General features: G+C 43.0%; 1 protein-coding gene across 2 annotated transcripts in view; it reads right to left on the bottom strand.

Moving 5' to 3' along the window:
• Positions 1-22,259, bottom strand: part of LOC108920970 (anoctamin-4) — a 31,463-nt gene extending 9,204 nt beyond the window's left edge. Inside the window, exons 1-12 of one of the 2 annotated variants that reach the window (XM_029247294.1) lie at positions 21,807-22,259; positions 18,630-18,707; positions 15,650-15,874; positions 4,808-5,011; positions 4,351-4,484; positions 3,411-3,566; positions 2,954-3,054; positions 2,752-2,796; positions 2,503-2,634; positions 1,844-1,950; positions 1,603-1,658; positions 150-271 (exon numbers count right to left, since the gene is read on the bottom strand). In XM_029247294.1, coding sequence (XP_029103127.1) covers positions 150-271; positions 1,603-1,658; positions 1,844-1,950; positions 2,503-2,634; positions 2,752-2,796; positions 2,954-3,054; positions 3,411-3,566; positions 4,351-4,484; positions 4,808-5,011; positions 15,650-15,874; positions 18,630-18,707; positions 21,807-22,023 — 1,577 coding nt within the window. In that variant the 5' untranslated portion in view covers positions 22,024-22,259. Of the gene's footprint in view, positions 1-149; positions 272-1,602; positions 1,659-1,843; positions 1,951-2,502; positions 2,635-2,751; positions 2,797-2,953; positions 3,055-3,410; positions 3,567-4,350; positions 4,485-4,807; positions 5,012-12,949; positions 13,122-15,649; positions 15,875-18,629; positions 18,708-21,806 lie in introns of those variants that run through there. The other variant, XM_018730131.2, reaches the window with a different exon arrangement.
• Positions 22,260-24,817: the final 2,558 nt, after the last annotated feature.

The following is a 24,817-nucleotide window of genomic DNA, read 5'->3' as shown; positions in this document are numbered from 1 at the left end:
CCACCTTTGAATATCCTTCCCAAACCTGTCCTTACTTGAAGTTACCTCTACATCAGACAAACACAGCAAGACTAACATTAGCTGTAGCCTTGGCTATAATCAGACTTCAACAAAGTTAAGGGCAAAAGCACAGCTGGCTCTAAATGTACCGTATAAGGTCCAGGGGCTGGTATTTGTACCACACTCCCCACCAGGCCCAGCACTCGTAGAGCAGGTGCCGATGGTTCTCTGCGCCATGTGTCCGAATTGAGTTCTTACTCCTGTAAGTCCCCTGCAGAAAGAAATATAAGCTGTAACTTCAGGATATTTCAGAAATATTAATTACCTGAATCTGAAAATACATTTAGTAAGCATTCATTGTGCATAATGGAGGCAACATTCTCAGCGAAAAAAAAGAACTTCCAACTTGTAATATTGTAACATCTGTCAAGCCTCAGTTTCAGGCAATTTGATCACATATGTGAGAAAAAAATCTAAATGCACTCTACAATCAAGATGTTTGGGGAATATTTACTTATTTTACTTGATTTGATATTGACAACAAATTAACATGACTGTTTCCTCATAAAGAAATACAGGTTCTGATTTTGAACGTTAAACCAGACTTACTCTTAGTAACTTAATACTAGCAACTGGAAATAATGTAATAATGGTGTGGAGGTAATTTGAACCACACAAAGATAATTTATAATTAAAGACACAACTTATTAGACACCAATACAGCTCTGCAAGCTTAGGTCTTTGAAGGTGGTTGTATTATATTTCCTTATTATTGAAGTGTCATTTAATCTGTTACTTTTTGCTAAATTGCATTTGTGACTTAATGGATCACAGAACAGAAAAAAAAAAAAAAAAAAACAAAGTCCCAGCACATTATCAGTTGCATAAGCAAAATCATTACATTTACTGTGAACAAATGTTGACATTTACAGTGCCTACAAAAAGCAATGCACATGGACATGCAGACAAGCACACATATTCTAAATTCATTTGCCAACTGAGTGATCTTTATTGGTTTCTTTTACTGAATTTGTTTTTCACAGGATGGTCTCCACCTCCAGGTGTGGTTTTCAATGATGTGAATTGCTACATCCTGCAAGTGGCCAAAGAAATAAATACAGTAATTGGACAGGTTGATGTCCAGCACAAGGTGAGGTCAGTAAGTTCTAAGACTGTCCACTGTGTGCAACTGGTGTGATTGTAAGCCATTGGCCCATTTCTAAACCGCTTGTCCCATACAGGGTCACGGGGAGCCAAAGCCTGACCCAGCAACACAGGGCGTAAGGCTGGAGGGGGAGGGGACACACCCAGGACAGGACACCAGTCCATCACAAGGCACCCCAAGCAGGACTTGAACCCTAGACACACCGGAGAGCAGGACCCGGTCCAACCCACTGCACCACCGCACCACCACACCCCTTGCCATTGGCCCATGTGGCACAGCATTATCACCCAGCGGCCAGTCTCTGGACTTAGTGACTGTACCAAAGAGAAGTTACTATTTAAGCTGCAATCTTGAACATTCACAGCATACTTAAATGGTGGAGTGTACACCGAGTAAAAGTGTGTTTCAAACCCTCACACACTAACTCTGTTTGTTACCTCATGCAGGGGAAAAGCTGCTTCATAGGAATTGTTGCTTAGGAGACGGTTGAGCCCTAGGGGAAGATGTCACATCAAATATACCAGATCAGTTAGCAAATTCTCCGCCAGGCAGATACACAACTGAAAACTTGCGCAAGTTCATTTGCCTGCTGTTTATTTTCCTGTAGATTCTGTTAGTTTGTATTTGTAAGAGGTCATTTATGAGAAAGAAGCCCCACTGTAGTTTGCAGAAACCTACCAATTTTATTTTTGCCCTCTTCATATTTTACTCTTTGCAAAATATGATGAACGATTCGACTTCTCGTCGCGTTACTGAAGAAGGTGTCTTTGTTGTGAATGATGAAACTGGGAAAATGGAAAAACGGTGTCATGTTAACTTTGTAGAAATGTTGCAAAAATGCTGCAGATCAGTTAAAATTACAGCATATGGCTAGCTAGGTACCAAAAGCATCAACATGACTTTTTAGACCAGTAACGCCTTCTATAGTGTAAGTTTTGTTTGTGTTTGGAATTATCTTTGAATATGATGGTGAGATTTTATATTTTTGTATTTTTTTTTTTTTTACACATATTGCTGTCTGATAATGCCTACTAGTTGAAATACAACTGCATGGATTACCACAGTTGCTGGCCTGGTTAATTTGTTACACATGTCAACTAGCATGTGTAACTTGTATGTTATTTAGCTTACATTTAGGAATTTAGTTACTAACAGAAAGGTGTTTAACCGCGCATCTGTGTCTTACCTGCAATCAGGAAGATGTGTGTGCACTTATGTAATGATGGATTTACAAACAGTGTGTGTTCTGCATGGGTAAAAATGAATATGTGCATAATAACTGCACTTGTGTCAATTTATCTCCGTGGAGAAAATTTGTGTTTGTATGAGAGACTCACTGGTGTATCCTCTGTTGGCTGAAAGGGGCTGTGAAACTCTCATTCTCCTCCAGATCAGGCAATGTGTCGTTGTTAAACTTCATGGGCTTGCGAGGTAGCCATCCACGAAACCTGGTTATCCTCTTCTCCATCCTGAGCACAAAAGTACAACGACAACGCAAGGTCTGTGTTCTTGGCACAAACTGACATAATCAATGAGCAAACATCTTACTCTGTATAGCACATGCAAACAGACCTTTTTTCACCGACCTGCTCATGAACTTGTACCGTCGATGTAGGTAATAGATTTTCCTTCTGAAAGATTAATACAGATATGTACAGCTTTGAGACTGATAGAGCTGATAGGTACACAGGGTGTGGCATTACATCACAGTTGAAGGGTGACCATTGTACTGGAACTGATTAAGTATGCAAGTTGTTCATCAGAGTTTACAAATGGTGTCATCCTCACCTGAAAGGCATCCGGATATTCATAAGTTCTGCGTAACGACACAGCACTTCCCATGGCGCATGCAGTTTGACAAAGATCACGTCACTGTTGGTGATGGAAGACTGGGAAGAAGAACACGGGTTCTCTTTATTGCATTCGGCTAAACAACAATGAAGTCAACGTAAAGAGTTGGACCTATCAGCTGATATTCTCAGGCTAAAAGCAGGCTAAATTTCACAGTAAAAAAAGTGCAAAAAAATGAAGTAACGTGCTGATGAGAAAAGTAAGAAACTGCAACAGCGGGTGTTTGCAGAGGATGGCAAAGATCCTGCCCTTGCTGAATCAGTGTCAGCAGAAACACAACTGCCCACACACAAGCCACATTCAGCACAATTCCTGCTTGCACTCATCCCAGTGTCCCTTCTCTATATCCATTTCTTTAGTGTCTTGCCCTAAATACTCTGACTTGAACATTTACCTCCTTTTCCATGTGAATGCCTTCTGCTCGAATATTCCTCTCGAAAACTTCTCTTTTCTCAGACTGAGGGTTGGACTTCCTGTAGACGAGGATGTAGTCAATGCGACACTTTCCATCACTAAAGTACAGGCCGCTAGACTTGCTCCTGCCACCCTGCTGGAAGAAGGATGTTGCAGAAATACAGCAAATCAACCCGAGATAATATAGCCAAACACACGTCGGTTAACACAGTGCTTACAATAGCAAAGATGCTATTAATTAAAAAAACAAAAAAAATATGAACAAATGAATTTGGTAATTAGAGGTAATGAGCTGTGAGCAGACATGTCCTTCATCCTGAGTCACACTGAGGAGCTGCTTTATCCAACATTAGCTGAGATATTATGGTTGCTGTTGAAGGACATACTGTAAGGGCATTCTGAAAGCTTTGTCCCATTGATTCTAAATAGCTGCGCATTTCTCTCACTGACCCTTGAATGAAATGAAATGGTGTTTCTATTCAGACATGACCATGCTCTTTCACACTATATTCAGCTACATTTGAGTGTGTTTTCCAGCTCATTCAAGAACCTGCTCACTCCAACGATGTCTAACAGCTTTTATGAACCATAGGAAATTTGTGTCTGAAAAACAGATTCAGAATTTCTAAGAGAAAGGTGGAAAGACTTGCTCTCTTCTGTGTAATGTTAAGCAATTAGAAAACGTTGACCTTCTGCCTGTTCGAAACATAACCTTGCTGCTAGCACTCAAACCATAATACACTGTGACTGATATACCCGTACAACAAGCAACAAAAGGTGTGTGGTACAGTCCATTGACAAAGCCACAATCTGAACCAGGGATTAATGAAACATGACCCTGGAGTGTTCATTTTGGACTCTAATATATTCTCTCATCTTAAGATTTCATTCAGATACTTTGTCATACTGTGGCCACATACCTCAGTGGTCAAATCCTGCTGGCTTTGGTCCTCTGAATTCTGGGTCTGTGTTCCTGGGTGTAGCAGTGAGTCATCATCTTTGGACAAGCTGTTCGTTCCCTCTGATCGCTCCAGCAGAATGTTGACATCTTTGCCTGTTAATGGTAGGGAATGACAGCAATAACAGTAACAGCAATAAACTGTATCCTTAATAATGAATACAAGAACAACTGAGATTGTGTTACAAACCTGGATTCAGAAAAAAGGATGGGAAATTTTAGGCCACAGTCAACGGGACAGGTAGACCAGTTGCAATCTCTCGGTTTCATTTTGTTTCTCCGTAAAGCTACAGATTACCAGTTTGTGTTGGTTACTTCTTTTCCAATGGAGTTCTCATCTCATTTTTCATTTATCGTGCTGCTTGCCAATCCAGAATGAACATACACGGAATACTACCCTAAGAGCTAAAATCACTAACCAGGGGGTGAGGCTTCCAGTTGAGTGGCAGCTCCAGAGGCAATATCTCCACAGGATGACTCTTCCATGGCTAAAGGCTTCCTGATGGGAGGCAGGGGCAAGTTCCTGACCACCGCCACACAGTCCTGGGCCAGAGGTTGCGGCACGCGTTGTCGCTGGGTGCTTTGCCACTGGAGTTCTGCCCCATGTAGAGAGACACTTATACCTGCCAGAGGAAGGGACAGCAAGAAATGCAGCCCATAATGCGTCTTCAGGGTAGTGTGGGTAGCGAGCCAGACCAAGGACACTGGAGATTTAACGCAACGCACAGCTGTGATTCACTTTCCTGAGACGAGGGGAACCTGTTGTCTAAGGCAATGTTACGGCAAGGTTGCTGTGCACATTCCACATCTCCTTGGTGACAGCCCTGGGGATTCAGCAGGATATTCTGCTGAGCTGTTGTCCTGCTGAAAAAGACATTATTCTGCATTGTTCCTCAGCTTCAGTATTGATATTGCGGGGCTAATAAAACTGAATTTTGTCAATGCCAACGAACAGCATCACCACTTGGTCTGTTGACCCACAGTATTAGGCAGAACAGGTAGCTCTTCAATGAATGGGGCCAGGGAGGGGATTCACTGGACAGTGACTACTGATGACAATTGAGCTGGTAAAGAATGTTGCTGAATGTTCTTCCCAAAACTGAACTGTCCCATTTGTACTGCAGTGGAGAACAAAAGTCCTGTTACAGACAACCACAGTTTTAATAGGCCTGTCTAGGTTCTGTATGAGTGGAAAGAAAAGACAGAGCTCTTCACTAGTGCCTCTGCCATCATGTCATCCCCGAATAAATCAGTGGAGTGGGTCCATTTTATTGCCCTCCGTAAGGCCAGCAAACATCATTATTCCTTCAGATTGAATGTGCAGAATGTGCTGACAGCGACAAAAACACAAGCATTAGAAGAGGGGCATTCGGTACATATTAAACCAAAATGCCTTTTTTAATCAGTGAAAGTGAACATTAGCAATTAACCAAGCATTATACTATGAATCTCAGAGTGTTCCTTTGGATCTAGGCCCTTAATACTGAGGGCTCAGTCCAAGTAAATGGTGAAGAAGTTTAATTCTGTGGAAGTCATGGGAGACTGGAAAAATTTAATTACAATGCTCAACGAATAAAACTATGTGTTTCTTCAGCCTAATTCAAAATGTATGAATCCACAATCCCTGTTATTACTGAATATTAATCGAGGCTGGTAAAGTCAGTCTTCCATTGAACTCCAGAATCTGAAAAGTAGATTTATTTCTAAAGACTCATGTAAAGGAAGATAATACCGAGTCAGATTTTCCGAAAATAAATGCAAATATTAATCTGAAATAAAAAATTAAAAATGGAAAGACTGACTTCAAATTGTCAACTGTTAAAATTAAATTCTGTGTTGTTTAAAACCAAATTATCTTAATGAATTTAAGGCAAATTTTCAAATAATGAACAATACCAAGGCAGATATAACTGTTTAAACTATTTGTTTAGTTAATATGTCACAGATTTCCTGATCTGTAATAACCAGCCATAGTGTGAATCCATACTATTCCGCTAGTGGACCATGTCAGTGATTAACAGCGACGTGAGCCAATGACATACTCCCTCAGCGGAAACATCCATCCTGTCATCCAGCTCCCGTTATATTTTTCAGTAGTATCTACTAAATATTTAAAATAAGATAACTGTTTCTAAGACAAAATCCAGACTATTCAACACATTTGACCCAATTAAAAAGACATTAACAGGCAAGGGGGACTATATGTGTGAACTCCTGATGTCAGAAACTTTGGCCAATGGTTCGTTTACCGCCCCCCCCCCCCCCAGACTGACTAATTCAGCATGACCATCACAGGATGCTGCTAAGGACGTCTGCATCAGAAGGCACTGTAATGCGAACCTAGCTCATGCACATCATCTGCAATGCCAGTCTGCTTATCGTTCTCCTACATCTGCTGCCGCCTGTGCAGTTGCCCGCTACGCACCGCCTGCATCTCCAGGATTAGCTGCCTGGCCGCTAGAGATAAGCCCCTTCCGGCTGCCCCAGCCTCTGGCAGCGTCCCCTTGCCGATGCCCGTCCACCACTGTACTGGGCAGCGCTGGGTCCCGCATCAAAGCAGCTTCACTCAGGAGGCTTTCTGGAATAATTGCGTTTGTATAACATACTCTGCTCCTGTGACACATAGACATTGTGACCAAATTAGTAGTACTGTTCATTTTTTTGTGTTTTATTTATTGACAGCTTGGCTGCCACTTTACTGAAAACCAATCTTTTACCCATTTATAAAACTAAATATTTCAGCGGCGCACTTCAGGGTTAGTACCTTGCTTAAGGGAACTATAGCAGTGTTTCAGTATATTTGAACTACCAACATTCAGATTTGGAAATCTATGTCATTACATACTATGCTACCTGCTGCCCCAAGTATACTTCTAAATTTTGTTAAAAGAATTCTGTAAAAAAAAAAAAAAAAAAAACCATTTTACAGGTGGTCCCCGAATTATGATGGTTCAACTTATGATTTTTTTCGACTTCATGAGGGTGAGCTGGCGATAGACATTCAGTAGAAACTGTACTTCGAATTTTGATTTTTTTCCCAGGCAAGCCACATGCAGTGCGATACTCTCTCGCAATGCTGGGCAGCGGCAGTGATCCGCATCTCCCACTCTGTCACGCAGGTGTGTATTAGGTGTATTAAATGCATTTTCGACATATGATATTTTCGATTTACGGTGGGTTTCGCGGAACGTAACCTCATCGTAAGTCAGGGACCACCTGTATTTAGATTATTCAGTTCTGTGCATTTTGCATTAGAAACTGTACTTTGGGAATACTGAAGTTGTTTATTGTTAACAATGGACAAGACCAACACTACAAATGTATGTAGTATTCTGGCACACCAGAGAAATCATACATTGTGCACTTGCATCTGATCACAGGAGCTATTCTGTTGCTAATGGAAAAAAAAGATGCTACTGAACACATTGTGACAGTTTTTCCCAAGTGCTGAAATTGTTTGTGAATCATTTAAACATTATCTGTCACATGTAAATACCTTTTTTCTTGTTTAGTTGCACTTATTGTCAGCAGAGTTTTGGATGAATCTGTAGCTGCTATCTCATGCCTTGATTTCTGAAAAGAAAATTTAACACTGGGTGGTTAATTGCCAGAACTTGAAAGAAGTCAGTAAGACTTTCCATTTTTGTCTCAAATCTGGGTCACATGATGCTACTGCACCTCTGAGGTCAGGAAGTTGAGTAAAAATCCTCAACACTCACTACCCAAATACTGCTTCACCATGCTGCCCATTAGCTGAGCAGTTCCATTGTGTTACTTGAGACAGTGTTACTATTCCATCACAATTTTTTACAGCTATATTACTTGCAAAGGTCCTACGCGACTTTTCATATTCTTCTGGGGGCACATTAGAATTTGTTCAGTCAACTTTTAGAGATGCTCAGGATGAATAACAAAAGGAAATAGAAAAATGTGTTTTACAGGGAAGATATGGTCACAAATAACATAGCTATAATACAGTAAAGTACAGTAGAGTAATACACTGGGTAGCACTTAGCATACATTCCTAAAATGTGGAGCACTCACTGAAACAGTGTTAAACAGGGTCACTGTAATATTATATTTTATTAGGTGAAAACACAAATACAGTGGAACAATAATGAACTTTAATTTGCTTACAATTTTGAGGGCACAGTTGCAGAGGCTTGTCTGCATTTTTCATAATTGTTCTTATTGTGAACATTGGCAAGTTTAGAGAAGCATCGACATCAACTTGACCCACATCAACCAGCTTCCAACCACCTTAACACTTACTGTTTACCATACAAACAAATGCATTTCCTTTGCATCCTTTTTGTCCCCAGACAGGATGGGTGAAAAGCATTGAAAAAATACACTATTTGCCAAACAAAGTGCACAGCAGCGAAGACCACATACCGAACACAAAATTCAGTGAATGACTAAATGAATGTCAGCAATGATGTTATAATGGCTGCATGGGGTGTTACTGTATACCAGAGTTCTATATAACAGGGACCATCTGTGTACAGAGTAAATGTGCTTGGAGAAGAGCATCAGCTAGCAGGGTACAGTAACCCTCACTTGGAGCAGCTGGAGACACGAGTTCTGTGGCACTTCGATGGCTCCCCACATTACTCCCTCACTATCCTGTTTATCCTTAGTCATCAGCCCTGTTAATTGATGCATAGCACACAGAAGATGAGACAATTTCCATATCCCCCAGTTTTCTAAATGCCTCTGCAGACATTACTTGCTGATGAGGCCCTTATATTTCCCCCACACAGGGAACTTACCTTGCCTGCATTTTCAGTTGTTTAGCCTTTTAGGTCTTATAAGTACTTAGCTCCTCTGTGCAATAAAAAGATGCTGATGTGCCATCCATGTTTTTCTCTGAATTTCTAGGGCTTTTTTAAAAAGTATGAATCAAAAAAAATCCCCAGATATCAAAACTTTCATTTTTGGAACCGCTTGATATATGAACTCTGCATATTTTTTTTTTAATCCTGTTGTAGTTTCTTTTATCTACTGTGTCTATAGTCAGTGTTATCCAGGTTCTACCCATTAACAGGCAAATCAGCCTGCATTTACATTTACATCTACTGTGTTAATTTAGCAGAAGATTTTCTTCATGTGATGTACAGCTAATACACAAAAATTAATTTAGTGTTGGACGTTTTTAAGCCATTTGTATATTCCTTCTTTGCTTAGTGATGGATAACAGAGAACAAATAGTAAATCAATGAACTGCAAAGAAAGGCTTTGGTTGCTGTGAGACCTTATATAAAAGACTATCTAAAATGATAACTTGAGTTTAGTCAGTAACTTTCCCCATGCAGTCATGATCGCGTTTAAGTACATTAACTACATTCAAAGCACGGATTACTAACTTCAGCTAATGACGTCTCTCGGTACACTATGTGCAGTGCATCCACCGTCCGGCTGAAGCGTGAATAGCTTTAATAGAGGGCTGAGTGGTTCTGATTGTCTGAACAATGACAAACGGTGACCATAGTGAGAAAGCTCTGGTGCTCCCTGTATCTCCAACACCTTTGTTGTTTCTTCAGCATGGGATTCTGTTCATGGTACCAGGCAGAGGTTTTGATCAAGAGGGCCCTGAGTTTGTAGGATTCCACTGAGAGAGGACTAAATCAATTTGGTAATGGAATTAATTGCTTCAATCAACCGCTTTAGTGCTCAGCTGAACAAAAGCCTATAATGCCCAGGTCCAGCAGAAAGACCAGATAAATGTGGAAACAAACTCCAGCTCAACTGTTATAACCATTACTATGTAATTACCATGTGTAGAATAACCCAACACTGCAGCAAGTCTCAGAACTAACTTGTATGCCAACAAACCCAACAATACTATGAATAAGAGGCTACTGATGACTAACTCGACATTACTGTGAGACAGGATGTTAATCAAAGGTGACCAAACAGTGCTACAAGTCCAGATGCTTGTGAAGGGTTACGCAGATCTGCTACAAATAAAGATGCTGGTGAGGACTAACATGATAGTTATTATTGAGACAGCTAATGAAAACAGAGCTATGAGATGATGTTAGTGGGTCTAACACAAAACTATTATTAATCACGGTCCTAAGGACTGTTAATGCGTCACAGCTACAAGTGATGACAATCGTGTTGTCTTGCTGAACACTTGTACAAGTGAGGATGCTGACAGTTATGTCAACACTTCTATAAGTGTGAATAGCAGTGAGGCCTACCTCAACTTTGCTACAAGAAAGGATACTATTAGTTGTTATTACTATTAAGGGTGATTATGATAGTAGGGACCAACCCAGCGCCATGTGCCAGGAAATGAGGAGTGAGGGGAACAACAACTTGCTGACAGAGTTCATCTCAGTTAACTGCCAAATGGACAACTAAAGGAGAAGAGCAGGTACCACGATGGTTAGTTGTCACCTTGTACTCAAAGGACCCAGGTTTGAATTTTACCTCTGCAGTACCCTGGAGCAAGGTACACACACACACACACACACACACACACACACACACACACACACATTTTCAGAACCGCTTGTCCCATACGGGGTTGCGGGGAACCGGAGCCTACCCAGCAACACAGGGCGTAAGGCCAGAGGGGGAGGGGGACACACCCAGGACGGGACGCCAGTCCGCCACAAGGCACCCCAAGCGGGACTCGAACCCCAGACCCACCGGAGAGCAGGACTGTGGTCCAACCCACTGCACCACCGCGCCCCCTATTTGGAGCAAGGTACTTATCCTGAATTGAACAGTAAATGTTAGCCTGTCATATAAATGTATAAATCATTGTAACTTGCTTTCAAGGAAAGCATCAGCTAAATTAATAATAATAACAACAACAACAATAATAATAATAATAATAATAATAATAATTAGTGCAGTGCCCCTTGAAATGAAACAAAAAGAAGATGGGGCAAAACACATGCAGCCCAGCATAAGGTTCCATGCAGAAGCAGGAGTCTGACAGAAGAATGATAGTCTTCTGGTCATTTTAATGCATAGAAATAACTGTTTATTAAAATGCAGCGATTCAAAATGCAGTTAACTCAGTAAGGGAGTAATTTGCAGTATGCTGAAATGTTCCGTAAAGTTACTACTGCTGCTGAAAGAATCAGTTTCAGACACTGAACCACGGACTATGAACAAAAAGAATGTGTTCCCATGATAGCCATGATATTGTAACATATGGCCAATCTGTTCCCCTATTTGCATTATATTCTAGGGACCAAATCCTCATCATATGCTTGCAATACTACTTGGCAAACTAAGTGCTGCCCATCCTCTCCAAACTACACATACAGTGTAATAATGCATCACAAGCGCTAACGCCCACTCTCACTTTCCCAGCACAAAACAACACGTCATGGCCAGTTCATACATATGTATGCAGGGAAATTCACTCATGCTTGCTTGTACTGACAACTTTCAATCAACGACTTAGAAAAAAAGGTGAATGTCCATTCCAGCTCTTTCATTTTAAAGGACTCTCTATAATGAAATGTTAACACAAACATGCAATGTCACAAGGTCTCTGTATACAGTTGCCCAATTTCTTTTTCATTGTGTATAAGACAAAAGTTCTTGCCCAAAACCTTGTGCTGGCCAGATTTTAAAACACAGCCTCCTGTTCCATCTTAAAGAGGATTTTAAAGTATTTTATTAGCCAAGGCTCCACATTTTCACTGGTTTACAGAAAAAAATGCATCGGTTCATTTTACTCCCCATTCCTGCCACCTCCAACAACCAGTACATAAGCAAAAACACAAAGATGGTTCCTTAGCATCACGGTGTGATATGTATTTTCCTAACTAATGCTGAAATCATAACATCGTACACCCAGCATGTACCAAATACACATACATATCCAACTTAAAAACAAAAAAATCTCGTGGCTAAAAAATTAGTACTACAGACTGCAGTGGCAAACCCCAGATGTTTGCCTCACTACTGAAGGCAGATTTCACATTTAGCAGCCAGAAGGAGTTGGCAACACAAGTGTAACACACTGTTCCTAGATATCGTGCTGACAAGCTATCAGCCCACAAAGTATCCGAGCAGAGATGTTCTTCATTTTATCGAAACAGACAATAATACACCATTTCATTTTCGTAAAGGAACTCATAATCAGGGTATGGAGGGTAAATGACTCAACAAGCCGTGGGAGCTGGCAGAGCTGATAGCATGATAAAGACGTGAAAAGGGACATGACACTGAAGGAATAAGTTGGGCAGGAGTGAAGGGCTACTTTGCCGGCTGAGCGTCCGGGCTGTCAGGTTCATCATGAGGCACAGGATCATGCATGGCCGCACAGCAGGTCCAGAATGGACCATAATCTCTGCAGCTCTGTTCACCAAAAAGCCGTGACCCTCATCCCCCTCGGCATAACAGAGGACTGAGGAAACCTTAAAAAGAAGGCTCTCCGTTTGTCACAGCTGAGCACCTGCAAAGTCCCGTCTCAGGGTGAGAAACTGAAGGTCAGAGAACTGCACAGCTGGGATCTGAAAGATCAAGCAGACTGCAGCAAACCTGGAAGGGGGGCCAGCTGAGCTCAGGCGAAACACACAGGCACTTACCATGTGAGATGGAGAAACAGTCTCCCACAGGAAAATATCTGGATGTCCAATGTGGAGAATGTCACAGCTGAACAATCGGAAGGAAAGCGCGAAACATGAGTCCGCTCTGCCAGATCAGCATGACGGAGAGTCCCTGCAGCAGCAGCATCCCCTTCTGCCGTTTACTTCTGCTCCCGGCTGTCAAGATGCAGTCGTATGGAGGCGAAATGCAGAGCGCTGGCTCCTTCTGCTCACCCAGGACGCAGCGGGCGAGCAGAGGCAGGCAGCTGGAGCCGCAGCACAGCTTCCTTAAGGAGATCGAGGCAAAGCGTTTATGCAGAGCAGGGGGAAGCTGCATGAGCATCGGCATGCGGGATCAGTCATCGCAGTCATCGCCGTCAGCCAATCAGAAACGGATACGCTGTGTCAGCAACACAATGGACCAAAGGAATGACATTAGAGCGAGTGTCGAGCTTTGCAGCAGAGGCTGTGAATAGTCTCCTCAGTACTGCCCACCCCCACACACAGACACCCATGTGCAACTGTACTCCACTGAAAATAAAGCATTAAGTACATGCAAAGAATTTATTTATTCCTGTCCTGACATCAGTATCATTTACTGTTTCTCTTGTATTCTGTGATTCAGTGTGATTCAAATAGCAAGACCATTTTCAATGCGCCCAAGAAACAAAAATAATCACGTTAATAGTAAAAACAATAATTATTGGTCATTTAATTTGGTAGATGTGTATATGCTTTTCTTTGAGTATACTGTGAGTGTCTCAACTTTTACGTGTCAGCATGAATGTTTATATATACACACACACACACATCTATATGAACGTATATAAGCTTATACTAAAAACAGTAATAATAATTATTACCATCATCATCAATCAGTTGATCAATTGATTTACCTATCCTGGAGGCACAGGGTGTAAAGCATCCTGGACAGGACACCAGTCCATAACAGGGTAATCTCACACACACACGCACGCTACAGGCAGTTTACAGTGACTAATCCACCATCTTTAAACTGTGTGAGGAAACATGAGTGCCCAGAGAAAACTCAGGTGAAGACAGGAAGGACACGCAAACCCAACACAGGCTGAGCCTGATTCAAACCTAAATCTCGACCTACAGCCCAGATGCTTTGAGGCACCTGAGCTACCTGCTGTGCCACCGTGTTGCCCCAAGCCCATAAATCAAATGAATGAATAAAAACAGCAGAAGGTAAAATAGCTTCTTCATAGAAACCTGACCAGGGTATTCACAAAGTGAAGAAGACACATGCACACGCACGTGCACGCACACACACACACACACACACACTTGCTGAAACTGCTTGTCCCAAACAGGGTTGCAGTGAGCTGGAGCCTAACCTGGCAACACAGGGCGTAAGGCTGGAGGGGGAGAGGACACACACCCAGGATGGGACGCCAGTCCGTCACAAGGCACCCCAAGCAGGACTTGAACCCCAGACCCACCAGAGAGCAGGACTCGGCCAAACTCATTGCGCCACCGCAACCCCCAAAGAAGACACAGAACACTGAAATTAAACAAGGTGTTATTATGTAATGAAGACAACATAAGATGTTGCAGGTTAGTAGTTGCAGTATCTGTATAATAAGATGATGTGTTCCCTGGAACCTGGGCATGACGTGTTGTGGCCAGGAACTACGAAAAAAGTACCAAGAGCACTGCGATGGCTAAAGTAGTTAAAGAAAAAAGTGTGAGCTGGGATCCCTGAAGAAAAAGACTGGCATCCCGGTGCTCCTGAGGATGAAAGAAGGCATCCTGGCATTTGTGAGTGAAAGATCAATGAATTTTGCTAATTATTATCCACTGCTCTAATCCAAGGCCTAAAAAAACCAAGATATAGTGAAGGACAATGGCATAGAGGGGCTTCTACAGTGGTGACAAGGAAATCCAAGGGTTGAAATCCCAAATCCAGATAGGCAGGAATACTGCACGAATCTGAAGCAGCTGAGAGAAACATATTCATGCTGTGTTTGGCATGCTAGATGTGAGTAACATAACAGCTCCATTCAGCTGGGAAAAAGGGGCTGATAATAGGCCTGTAGTTTATGGAGGAATTAGCGTATTAAGAGCCACATCAGGCACTGCGTGTGATTCTAGTTACCCGTTAACGCCAAAAAAAACAGACAGGCTAGACATACAACACGCAGGAATGACATATTTAAAAGAGATCCAGATGTAGAGATGGGCCAAAATCCATAGCAGTGAAATTAGTCAGCTTTTACGTGTTCAGCTTGTGAAGGCTGTTCAACAAATGCGCCTACTTACGGAAAGCATGCAGATGCATACAACACGTACTACATTGGAAGGAAACAAGCTGGAACATCACGTAATACCATGTCCCTCTTGTAAGCTGTTCCCTTTTGGTCTTCCACTTCCCCACATAATCCTGTCTGTACTGACACCTGTACACCCCTGGTCTTTTTCCACAATCTCCCACACTCCCATATATTTTCCTTTAAAGGTTATGCATGCCATTTTATGCAGAGAATAAAAGCTCCAAGGATATCTGTCCTGATGTTCCCAGCCCACCAGTAAATGAATGGTTGCTGTCCTTGCGGTATTCCATGTGTATATCTATTTGTTTATACATGTGTAGGGTACAGTAACAAGACCTTTGTGGCGCTGGTACTATTGACAGTGGTACAAAGGAACAAGTGGATGGCGCCAGGGGTACTGTACCTGTGCTACTCTCGCTGATGGTCTCCTGACTGCTGCTATAGGAAGGCACTGGAGTGACGGACAAAGAAGCGGGGCAAGACGCTGGGTCAGGGTGGGTGCCCTGAGGTAGGAAGACTGCCCCCTCAGATCGGACCTCATCGGGACTGGGCAACGACTGGCCATCGTAGGGCACGGTATTCCTCCAACGAGAGATCCCAATGGCCACCTGACCCCCAGCGTCAAACCCTGAAGCATAAAACAGAAATTCCAAGTAACTTCAAATTTAAAGCAATTACAAAACCTTAAAACTAAGAGGTTAGTGGTCCCTGTGAAGACTTTCACCACTTCAGGTGAATTTGCTTTTATGAACTTTGCTCTCCTGTTACTATTCAGGCTCAGTGACTTTGAAAATCACCTCTGTGCCATTTTGCATAGTGCACTCCTCATCTTTAAGTACCTACCATTGTAAGTCATCTTGGATAAAAAAAAGTGTCAGCTAAATACTGCATAGTATTCATTGTAAGTTTGAGAAAAGTGTCTATTAAATGAATAAATGTAAATGTGCAAGTTGATTCTCACTGTGTGCATTAGAAGTGTGTGTTTGTGCATGTGAGAAAGCCAGATTTTATGGTGCTCTTCAAAGCATTTGCGTCCCTACTTCCGTTTTGAGTTCCAGCTAAGTGATGTTTTACTGCTACGTGACCACGGTTTTCAATGCGCTCACACTGTTCCATCAGCCTTCTGTTTCTGTGTATGTTAAAATCAAAACTGGTTGGTTCTGAGGGATGACTCTCAGCAAGCTGCCACACGAAGAAGTTTCCACACCTTCGATCACGAGGTGTGATGCTGTGAAGAATCCCTGTCATAGCACCACTCCCAGCGTTTCTTTTGGTGTGTAACCAATGCTCGAAGGGCTACATTTTTTGCTGAAATTGGGATAAACGTTTGTTGAGCAGGGGAAAATGAAATGAAAAACTGACATAATACAGAAAGTGTTTTTTTTTCTGGTTTACCCTAGTGGAAGCCATATGCAGACAAGAATTTTATTCTGACAGAATGTAATAGCAATACATTTCTTAGTATGCCATAAAAATGCTTATATATCAGCAACCCTGGTGTCCAATGGGACGTGTCCCAATTTTAGGCTAATTTATGCAGTACCTCTTGTATCCTCGAGGTGGCGTCCGCACAGTAGGACAGGTCTGTACAGAAATTCTGTATACCTGCTCAGAAATGTGAGCAATGCAATACGCCATTAAATGATAAGATTACAAATGCTACCTCTCCTTTTTCTGTCTGTGACTTGTGATAACGACACAAACATGTTTGAGGGTAAATATATGCTGACAATCAGAGAATATATATATATATATTTTATATACACACACACACACACATATTCATTTATGATTATCTGTAAACTTATCCAAATGAAATGGCACAGAGGTTCAGCACATACCCCCAGGTGCAAGGATATTACCATATAATGAAAATCAAGTCTGCAACACTTATAAATCAGTTTGACTTAAGCAGTGAAAATAATCATGTAAGCATAGGATAATCTGCATGAGCTACAACATTACATTTATTTATTTAGCAGACACATTTCTCCAAAGCAACTTCCAATGAACTCTATTTAGTGTTATGAGCCCACACACCTTATTCACCACAGTGACTTACACTGCTAGATACACTACTTACACTGGGTCACTCATCCATACATACATAAGTGGATCTCTCTCTCTCTTTCTCACACACACACACACACACACACACACACACACACACACACACACACACACACACACACACACACACACACAGACTATGGGTGAACCAGAACAGTATGTCTTTGGAGTGTGGGAGGAAACCCACACAGACACAGGGAGAGCATGCAAACTCCACACAGACTGAGCAGGGATCAAACCCACACCCTCTAGCACCATCCAGGCGCTGGGCGACAGCAGTGCTACTTGCTGTGCCACCCCATTTAATCAAGAGCAGCTAGGAAACACTTTTACAGTGAGGATTATTTGGGCATAATAAGAATATATACTATATTATAGATGTCCATAAGTATAAGGATGTCCATAAGGATAGAAGTTCTTAGTACTTATTTGCAATATTGCTTATTTATGATAACTGAGCGTTAATCTAAATATTAGTGGTCAATTTCAAGGGGAGAGAATGACTTTGATTCCCACATCAGGTGGCATTTTTATTGCCAATGTTGCTGATGCCTTTCCCCCTCCAGCCGCATCTTAATGCTGTCATGTTTAAATTATTTTGCTCTCATAATATTGATTTTTTTGAAGGCTAATGGCTGAGACTACTCTGTAAATGCTTATTGATTCCGCTCCATGAGATTGCAAGCTTCATGTAGAAACCTGCTGCAGGCAACCAACAAATTAGTTGTCACACAATGTTGATGTCACAGTCACATGACACATATGAAATCTAGAGGAGTTATGCATACTTATAAACGGAACATTACTTTCAGCTTGTGGCTATGTGTCGTCACAATCACAAAATGACATCGCATTCAATGGTGGTGCAGTGGCTCTTTTTGTCAGTTAGTGAAAAAGAACTAGAGAGTTGGCATTTGACCATTGCCATATATCAAATTAAGTGTATTAAGATCTGCAAATTTCTAAGGGTATTCCTTTCTCAGCAGAAACAAGATCTCAACAAGATTTAACCTGTTATTTAAGTTATATATCAGCAAAATGAATAATAGTAAATACATAATATATAAACCCCGGTGATTGTGCAATTAAATTGTCAGTAATGACGGATGGCCTCCCCCCAGCGATGGGCTTTAGTTGTCGAATATGACCTCTAGTGTGCGAAGAAAGTGGTAGGTTTGGCAGGTAACGTTACAGAAGCACACCATTTTTCTTCTACGGCCAGCAGTGTTGCAATGCACAAAGAATTGTGAACAGCCAAAGTGAATTCTGGAGAATGTTCTGGGAAAAAAGAAGACTTGCTCTGTAATACTTACCAATGGTAATCTGACTAACACAGCTGTAGTAGCTGGTTCCAGATGAGGGGTTGTAGCTGCCACTGCTGGGCTCCCAGTCTGTTCAAGTATAGCAATAAAACACAGATAATGACTACATGTCCTGAAGGACAGAACATCCTTTTTTTTTTTTTTTAAACCACTTGTCCTTGTCAGGGTCACGTGGGTCCAGAGCCTGTCCTGGAATCATTGAGAGCAAGGTTGGGGGTGGATTCATCAGGCCATCTCTCTCACACACACACACACACACACACACACACACACACACACACACACACACACACCTCAGGTAATTTAGCATCCCCAGTCCACCTGAACTGCATGTTTTTAGACTGTGGGAGGAAACCAGAGCAAGCCCATGCAAACACTAGAAGAACATGCAAACTCCACACAGACTGAGCTGGATTCAAACCTACACCCTGACAGCTCAGCACCATGAGGTGGCCGTGCTACTTACTGCACCATCGTGCAACCCAGGACAGAACATGCAATGTTTATTCAGTCTTCAATTTCACTTCACATGACCATTCATAACTATATTATTCTTCTGTAATGTGTAATGCTTGATGCAGAAAGGCTTACTGGCATCAGCTCAACAGCTACCTCATCTTCCTCTCACCAGGCACACAAAGCCAGGGGACCTCCCAGTGAACTTCTCTTTTCAAACTGTTGCTCTTACCTAAAGCCATCAGTACTGCAGTATGATCAATACAATGCTTACAAAAAGGATACCGTCTTTCCAGTTCAACAGAAACGAGTCTCCACATATATGCTACAAGTACATGCAACGACTTCTTTCGAGACAGTGCACCTGTATGAGATTTAAATATTTACCACATATACTTTGTTTTCATCAAGGAGTTAAACAGCCCCATTACTTTCAATAAGTTTGCTGTTGTTTGCTAGAGGTGTTACGCGGCAAGTTCTTATTTACCAGTGTGGGAATTTCGAGTTTTCTGAAGTAGCACAACTGAGACGTATTTCGCTGCCTTTTTGAGACATTTAAACACCACAGATAACCCTTTAAAGCACGTAAGCCACTGGCACTAAACACACAACTGTTTGAGTTACACAGATTTTTGCTTCCTAAACCTTTTCTGTCTTCTTCTGCATCTCCATCACATAATTTACTGGCCAACATATTCAACATAAGCTAATTAATGGGATAATTGTATACTGCTGGGGGGCGCGGTGGTGCAGTGGGTTGGACCGGGTCCTCCTCTTTGGTGGGTCTGGGGTTCAAGTTCTGCTTGGGGTGCCTTGCGGCGGACTGGCGTCCCGTCCTGGGTGTGTCCCCGCCTTATGCCTCGAGTTGCCGGGTAGGCTCCGGTTCCCCGTGACCCCGTATGGGACAAGCGGTTCAGAAAATGTGTGTGTGTATACTGCTGGCAAATAAGTTTAATAAAACATACTGCAACTAATTTGTTAGCATCAAGACTGAATGTTCCGATATCACATCAGTCTCATTTCAAATCCGAGGTGTCCTGTGTGCCCTTCAGGGTGACTTCATTGTGCCCACATAGCAGCAGATGGCAAATTGATTGACCAAAGTGATTAAATCAATAAAGGATGAAGGACGGGGAGCTGTAAGTAAGGGTGCCGTATGTGGAAAAACTGTACTGGATTGATTACATGACTAAGAAAATACCAGTTTACTACATTTAGGAATGCATCGTATACATAATAAGAAAACAGCATAAAGGCAGTGGCCGGATAATTCAGTACCGTGCAGTAAAACCCCCAAGAACACACACTCCAAGCTGAATCCCCCTCCCCATCTTAGAATTCGGGAAAAACAGATTTCAGATTCAGAGGAGAAATGTATGAGAGGCGCAATATGGCGAAAGCCACGTGGACCTCTCAACTGGAAATACCCATCATCTTAAAGATCTAAGAGCCCAACGTCAAGCTTCTGAAAATCAGAGTCTGGAACCAAGACCCACTGTGTGTATCGAAGCGTATTGTCACACTGAACGTGCGCAATGTCATGGACTGAGATATATGTTCTCGGCAAGCTGGAAAAACTAAACTACTACCGTACCGGCATAGAAGTCACTTACATTCTACTGCCTGATTTAAAGAATTATTTAGGGTCCTTGTTATGGGCGATTTAAACTGTCGTGAAACAGGTTTTAAAAGACCTTTGCAAAATACATTCATCCATAATGAACCGAGGAATTGGACCCTCGTCTTGAACACATCTCTGATTGAGAGCTGCGCTCCCGGCTCGACACAAACATCTAAAGCTGTCCTTCACCCAGAAGTTGTTTGGAAAATAAGAGAAAAACCACAAACAACAGTCCCCTTTATTTCTACTTTAAACTGTGTACTGAAACAGCAGCTCATACCACACAAAAGCATGTTTGCTGCTGATGAAGTTATAGACAAATCCTGAAATTATGCGTGATCTTACATTAATATCTGTGTTATTTACAGTCGAAAGGGCTGTTGTGTGACATCATGAGTGGATGTACAGCGCTGCTTGACAGTATGTGAACCCTTTGTGTCCCTTAGTTTTACCACGAAATGGGTGTTGAATGAGAATCAGTGTTTCTCATGTGATATAATAGGTGTGTAAAGACCGATTCCATATGTTTCCTTAGAGGAAATCGTGTGTGTGGTAGAAACACACAAGTAATGCAGGTGTGAAAATGAGTGAAGCCCAAGTTGGCCCAAGTTGAACTGGTTAAACCAGGTAGGTGAGTGGAGTCAGGGGTGTAAATCATAGTCGTTTACTCATGTAATATGTTTAAGATTTAACCAGTTTATTTGAATATCTTCTATAAGAATGATGAGCATCCCTGTAGGGTTCCCACATTTCGAGCAGTACTGTGTATAACATCTCTATGTGTGTGTGTGTGTGTGTACTGTAACTGTATAAAAATGAGAAAAAGGCCGATTCACTTGCTTGCTCCCCTCGAACTTTGTGTTTTCACACACACACTGCCTACAGGGCGCGTGTAAAACACACACTTATTGGCCAGCAGTTTTCACAACATAGACGCATTTTTTAGAGTCCAAGAAAAGCAAAAAAGAGACATTTATTACCGCTCGCACATGATGACCGGCGAGTAGATTCGTTTCTTCCTGGAGCCTGGACCGAACAGATTATTATTCCACCTGACACACACACACACACACACACACACACACACCTACCTTGCGAGCACAGCCTCCGCGCTGCCGCTGCCCCAGGGCTGCTGCCGTCGCTGGGTGACTGCACCCCGCTCGCGCGCTCCGCCTCAGCCTCCTGCTCCCGCGCTTTGCACGGGCTGAGGTCGCTCGCGCCGCCGCAGATCACGGGCTGGATTTTCATGCTCGGACTCCCCTGACACATTAAATTCTCCTCTGTCCCGGGACGAGCATACTGCCACATTCTGCTCTCTCTCTCTCTCTCTCTCTCTCTCTCTCTCTCTCGCTCTCTCTCAGCGCGCGGAGGAAGGGAGCTCGCGGGACATGGACTCGGTCCCGCTACTTCAGTCTAGTGAATGAATCCGGCTGCGCGCCCTTCGGGAGACTCGAGACTCGCCATAGACGAGTGACCGCGCCGCGCGCTGCGTGTGGGGAGGCGCGCGAGCCCGGAGCGTGCGGTCCCGTCCCGTGCCGTGCGGCGGCGCGCGGACTCTCCTGCCTCGCCGATGCCGGCGGCGCAGGACGCGGGCGTGGCGTCGCCTCACGTGACGCGCGCGCGCCCCGGCGCAAGTGACAAGTGTCCGGGACGGATTCCGTTTACGCGAAGTACGTTTTTAAGAGTGAAAGGATTATGAGCAACACGCCTCGGAGAGTCGTTTTGGGAAACACTGTGAAGTGTATTAATCTGTCCGGCCGGAATCCCTGGAGGCGAAGGAACTTAGGCGGGTTCGCTCGCGATCCCCGCACACACACGTAGAGTCACCAGTTCCCCAGAACAGCGGTGCGATGTAAAACGTGACGACACACAGTAAAAATGACCCCGCTCCCAGTGCCGCGAATTTACCGCCCAAATGAGCGGCGCTGCTGCAGGATCGTGCAGAAACGTCAAGTCCAGTTCGGTGCAACACAGACCTCCAGTAGCTCTACACTCTCATTCCCACCGACTGCACGCTGATCAATCCGATCAATCGATCTGATCGATCAATGTGTTCTTGGCAGCTGTGTGTTAGTGCGGAGACAGTAAGTATCACCTTCCAGCTGCAGCAGGTGAGCTGCATGTAAAGCATCTTCTGGAGCTGGAGAGTCCAGGCTCACCAGAGAATATGGATGTGTGTTCATATTCCCTTCAGCACTGCTCTTAACACAGTCAAAACCTGCCACTAACACACTGTGACAAGTCAACAATTTGTGTATTTTTGTCTCTCTGGTGGCTGTTTTCTCTCAGATTAACACATTTATTTATTTATCAGACACTTTTCTCCAAAGAGACTTCCAACGAACTCTATGTAGTGTAATCAGCCCACACACCTTATTCACCGCAGTGACTTACACTGCTAGATACACTACTTACAATGGGTCACTCATCCATACATACATCAGTGGAACACACACACACACACACACACACACACTCTCTCTCTCTGTCACTCACACACTATGGGTGAATCAGAACAGTATGTCTTTGGAGTGTGGGAGGAAACCAGAGCACTGGAAGACTTACACTGCTAGATACAGTACTTATACTGGGTCACTCATCCATACATCAGTGAAACATCACACACTATGGGTGACCCTGAACAGCATGCCTTTGGAGTGCGGGAGGAAACCAGAGCACCCGGAGGAAACCCACACAGACGTGTGGAGAACATGCAAACTCCACACAGACTGAGTGGGGATCGAACCCGTGTCCTCTCGCACCACCCAGGCGCTGTGAGACGGCAGCTACTTGCTGTGCCGCCGTGCCGCCCACGGAACATAGGAAATGTTAAAATCCGTAGGTGTTGGTTCCTCATTAAGACAAAGCCTGTAGAAATGTTTAATTCGGTTTTACCACTAATCCCCCAGGTGTTTTACCTAAAATCACGTTGCTGTTTGTGCCCAAAGAAAGGAAAGAGGAGGAAAACGTCAGCGTGCATGAAAACATCTAACACTGTTTTTGTCGTCCGTGTAATTTATCGAGAGGGTTCATTATTTTTGTAAAGGACCCTTTTGAAGGTTCGAGAGAACCGAGGGAGGGAAGGCAGCTGTACACACGGTGGAGAGGTGAAGAAGAGAGAAGAGGAAGTTCCTCACCTGGGAGGACTGGCCTAGATACGTCGAGCAATTTTTCACAAGAGAGCGAGAGAAGGAGCTGGAGATCCTCTCACCTCACAGTTCCAGATTAACTAGCTGCTGCACAAGATAAGATTTGCGAACCAGAAAATAGGTTCGCAATGAAACTGAAGCTTGTGAGACCCCTATTAATCTACTCCTACATTTGCTCCTTCCGTATGGGGTACAGAGATCTCAGCGTTGCGTTTTACGGCAGGGCGCACGCTTCTCTCGCACCGAGGAACCTCCCAGCTCCAGCAACATCTCCAAGCACCTTGTTACCAGGTGTACGTTCATACTCTGATCACGACCTGAATCTCAGGGTGTTATTTCCCCGAGTGAAAGAAATCCTGTGTGTATCCATGTGGAAAATTGTAAAAGCTGCTTAAAACCACCCTGCAATGGACTGGCATCCCATCCAGGGTATATCCCACCCTGTGCCTTGTGCTTTTGGGATAGGATTCAAGCTCATGTGAATCTGCACTAGGGTTAGCAGTTAAAGAAAATGAATGAATGAATGAATCACATCAGGGAAATGTCACCTCTGTTTTGACCTTGACTCAGATAAACATGTTCAGGGCATTTAAAATCTTATTTTACAAAGCGAAGTGTTGTAGTACAGTAAATGTTAGACAGTGTGGTATAAAGTAATTTAGCTGCTACAACTCTGCTGATACATGCAAATTTAAGACCCTAAGAATTAAAATAATTAAAAATTCAGACCTTAAGCCCTTACGCAGCTACTCCTGTAACGTACGTAAGTTTTTGTGTATCTCAAAAAAAAATGAGTAGGAAGGTGATCAGGAATTGTCGATATTCTGAGTTTTATAGAACTACTTATGTGATGAACATTGGTGCATATGGTGGAAAGAAACTAAGAATCATACATCTGCAACTATGTCTCTTTTTCTGCTATGCAAAGCACACATTGTATTTTCTATGAGATG

The sequence above is a fragment of the Scleropages formosus genome, chromosome 21 (genome assembly GCF_900964775.1).
Source record: "Scleropages formosus chromosome 21, fSclFor1.1, whole genome shotgun sequence".
NCBI lineage: Eukaryota > Metazoa > Chordata > Actinopteri > Osteoglossiformes > Osteoglossidae > Scleropages > Scleropages formosus.
Note: the sequence above shows the minus strand (reverse complement) of the source record. Positions and strands in the feature narration are given on the sequence as shown.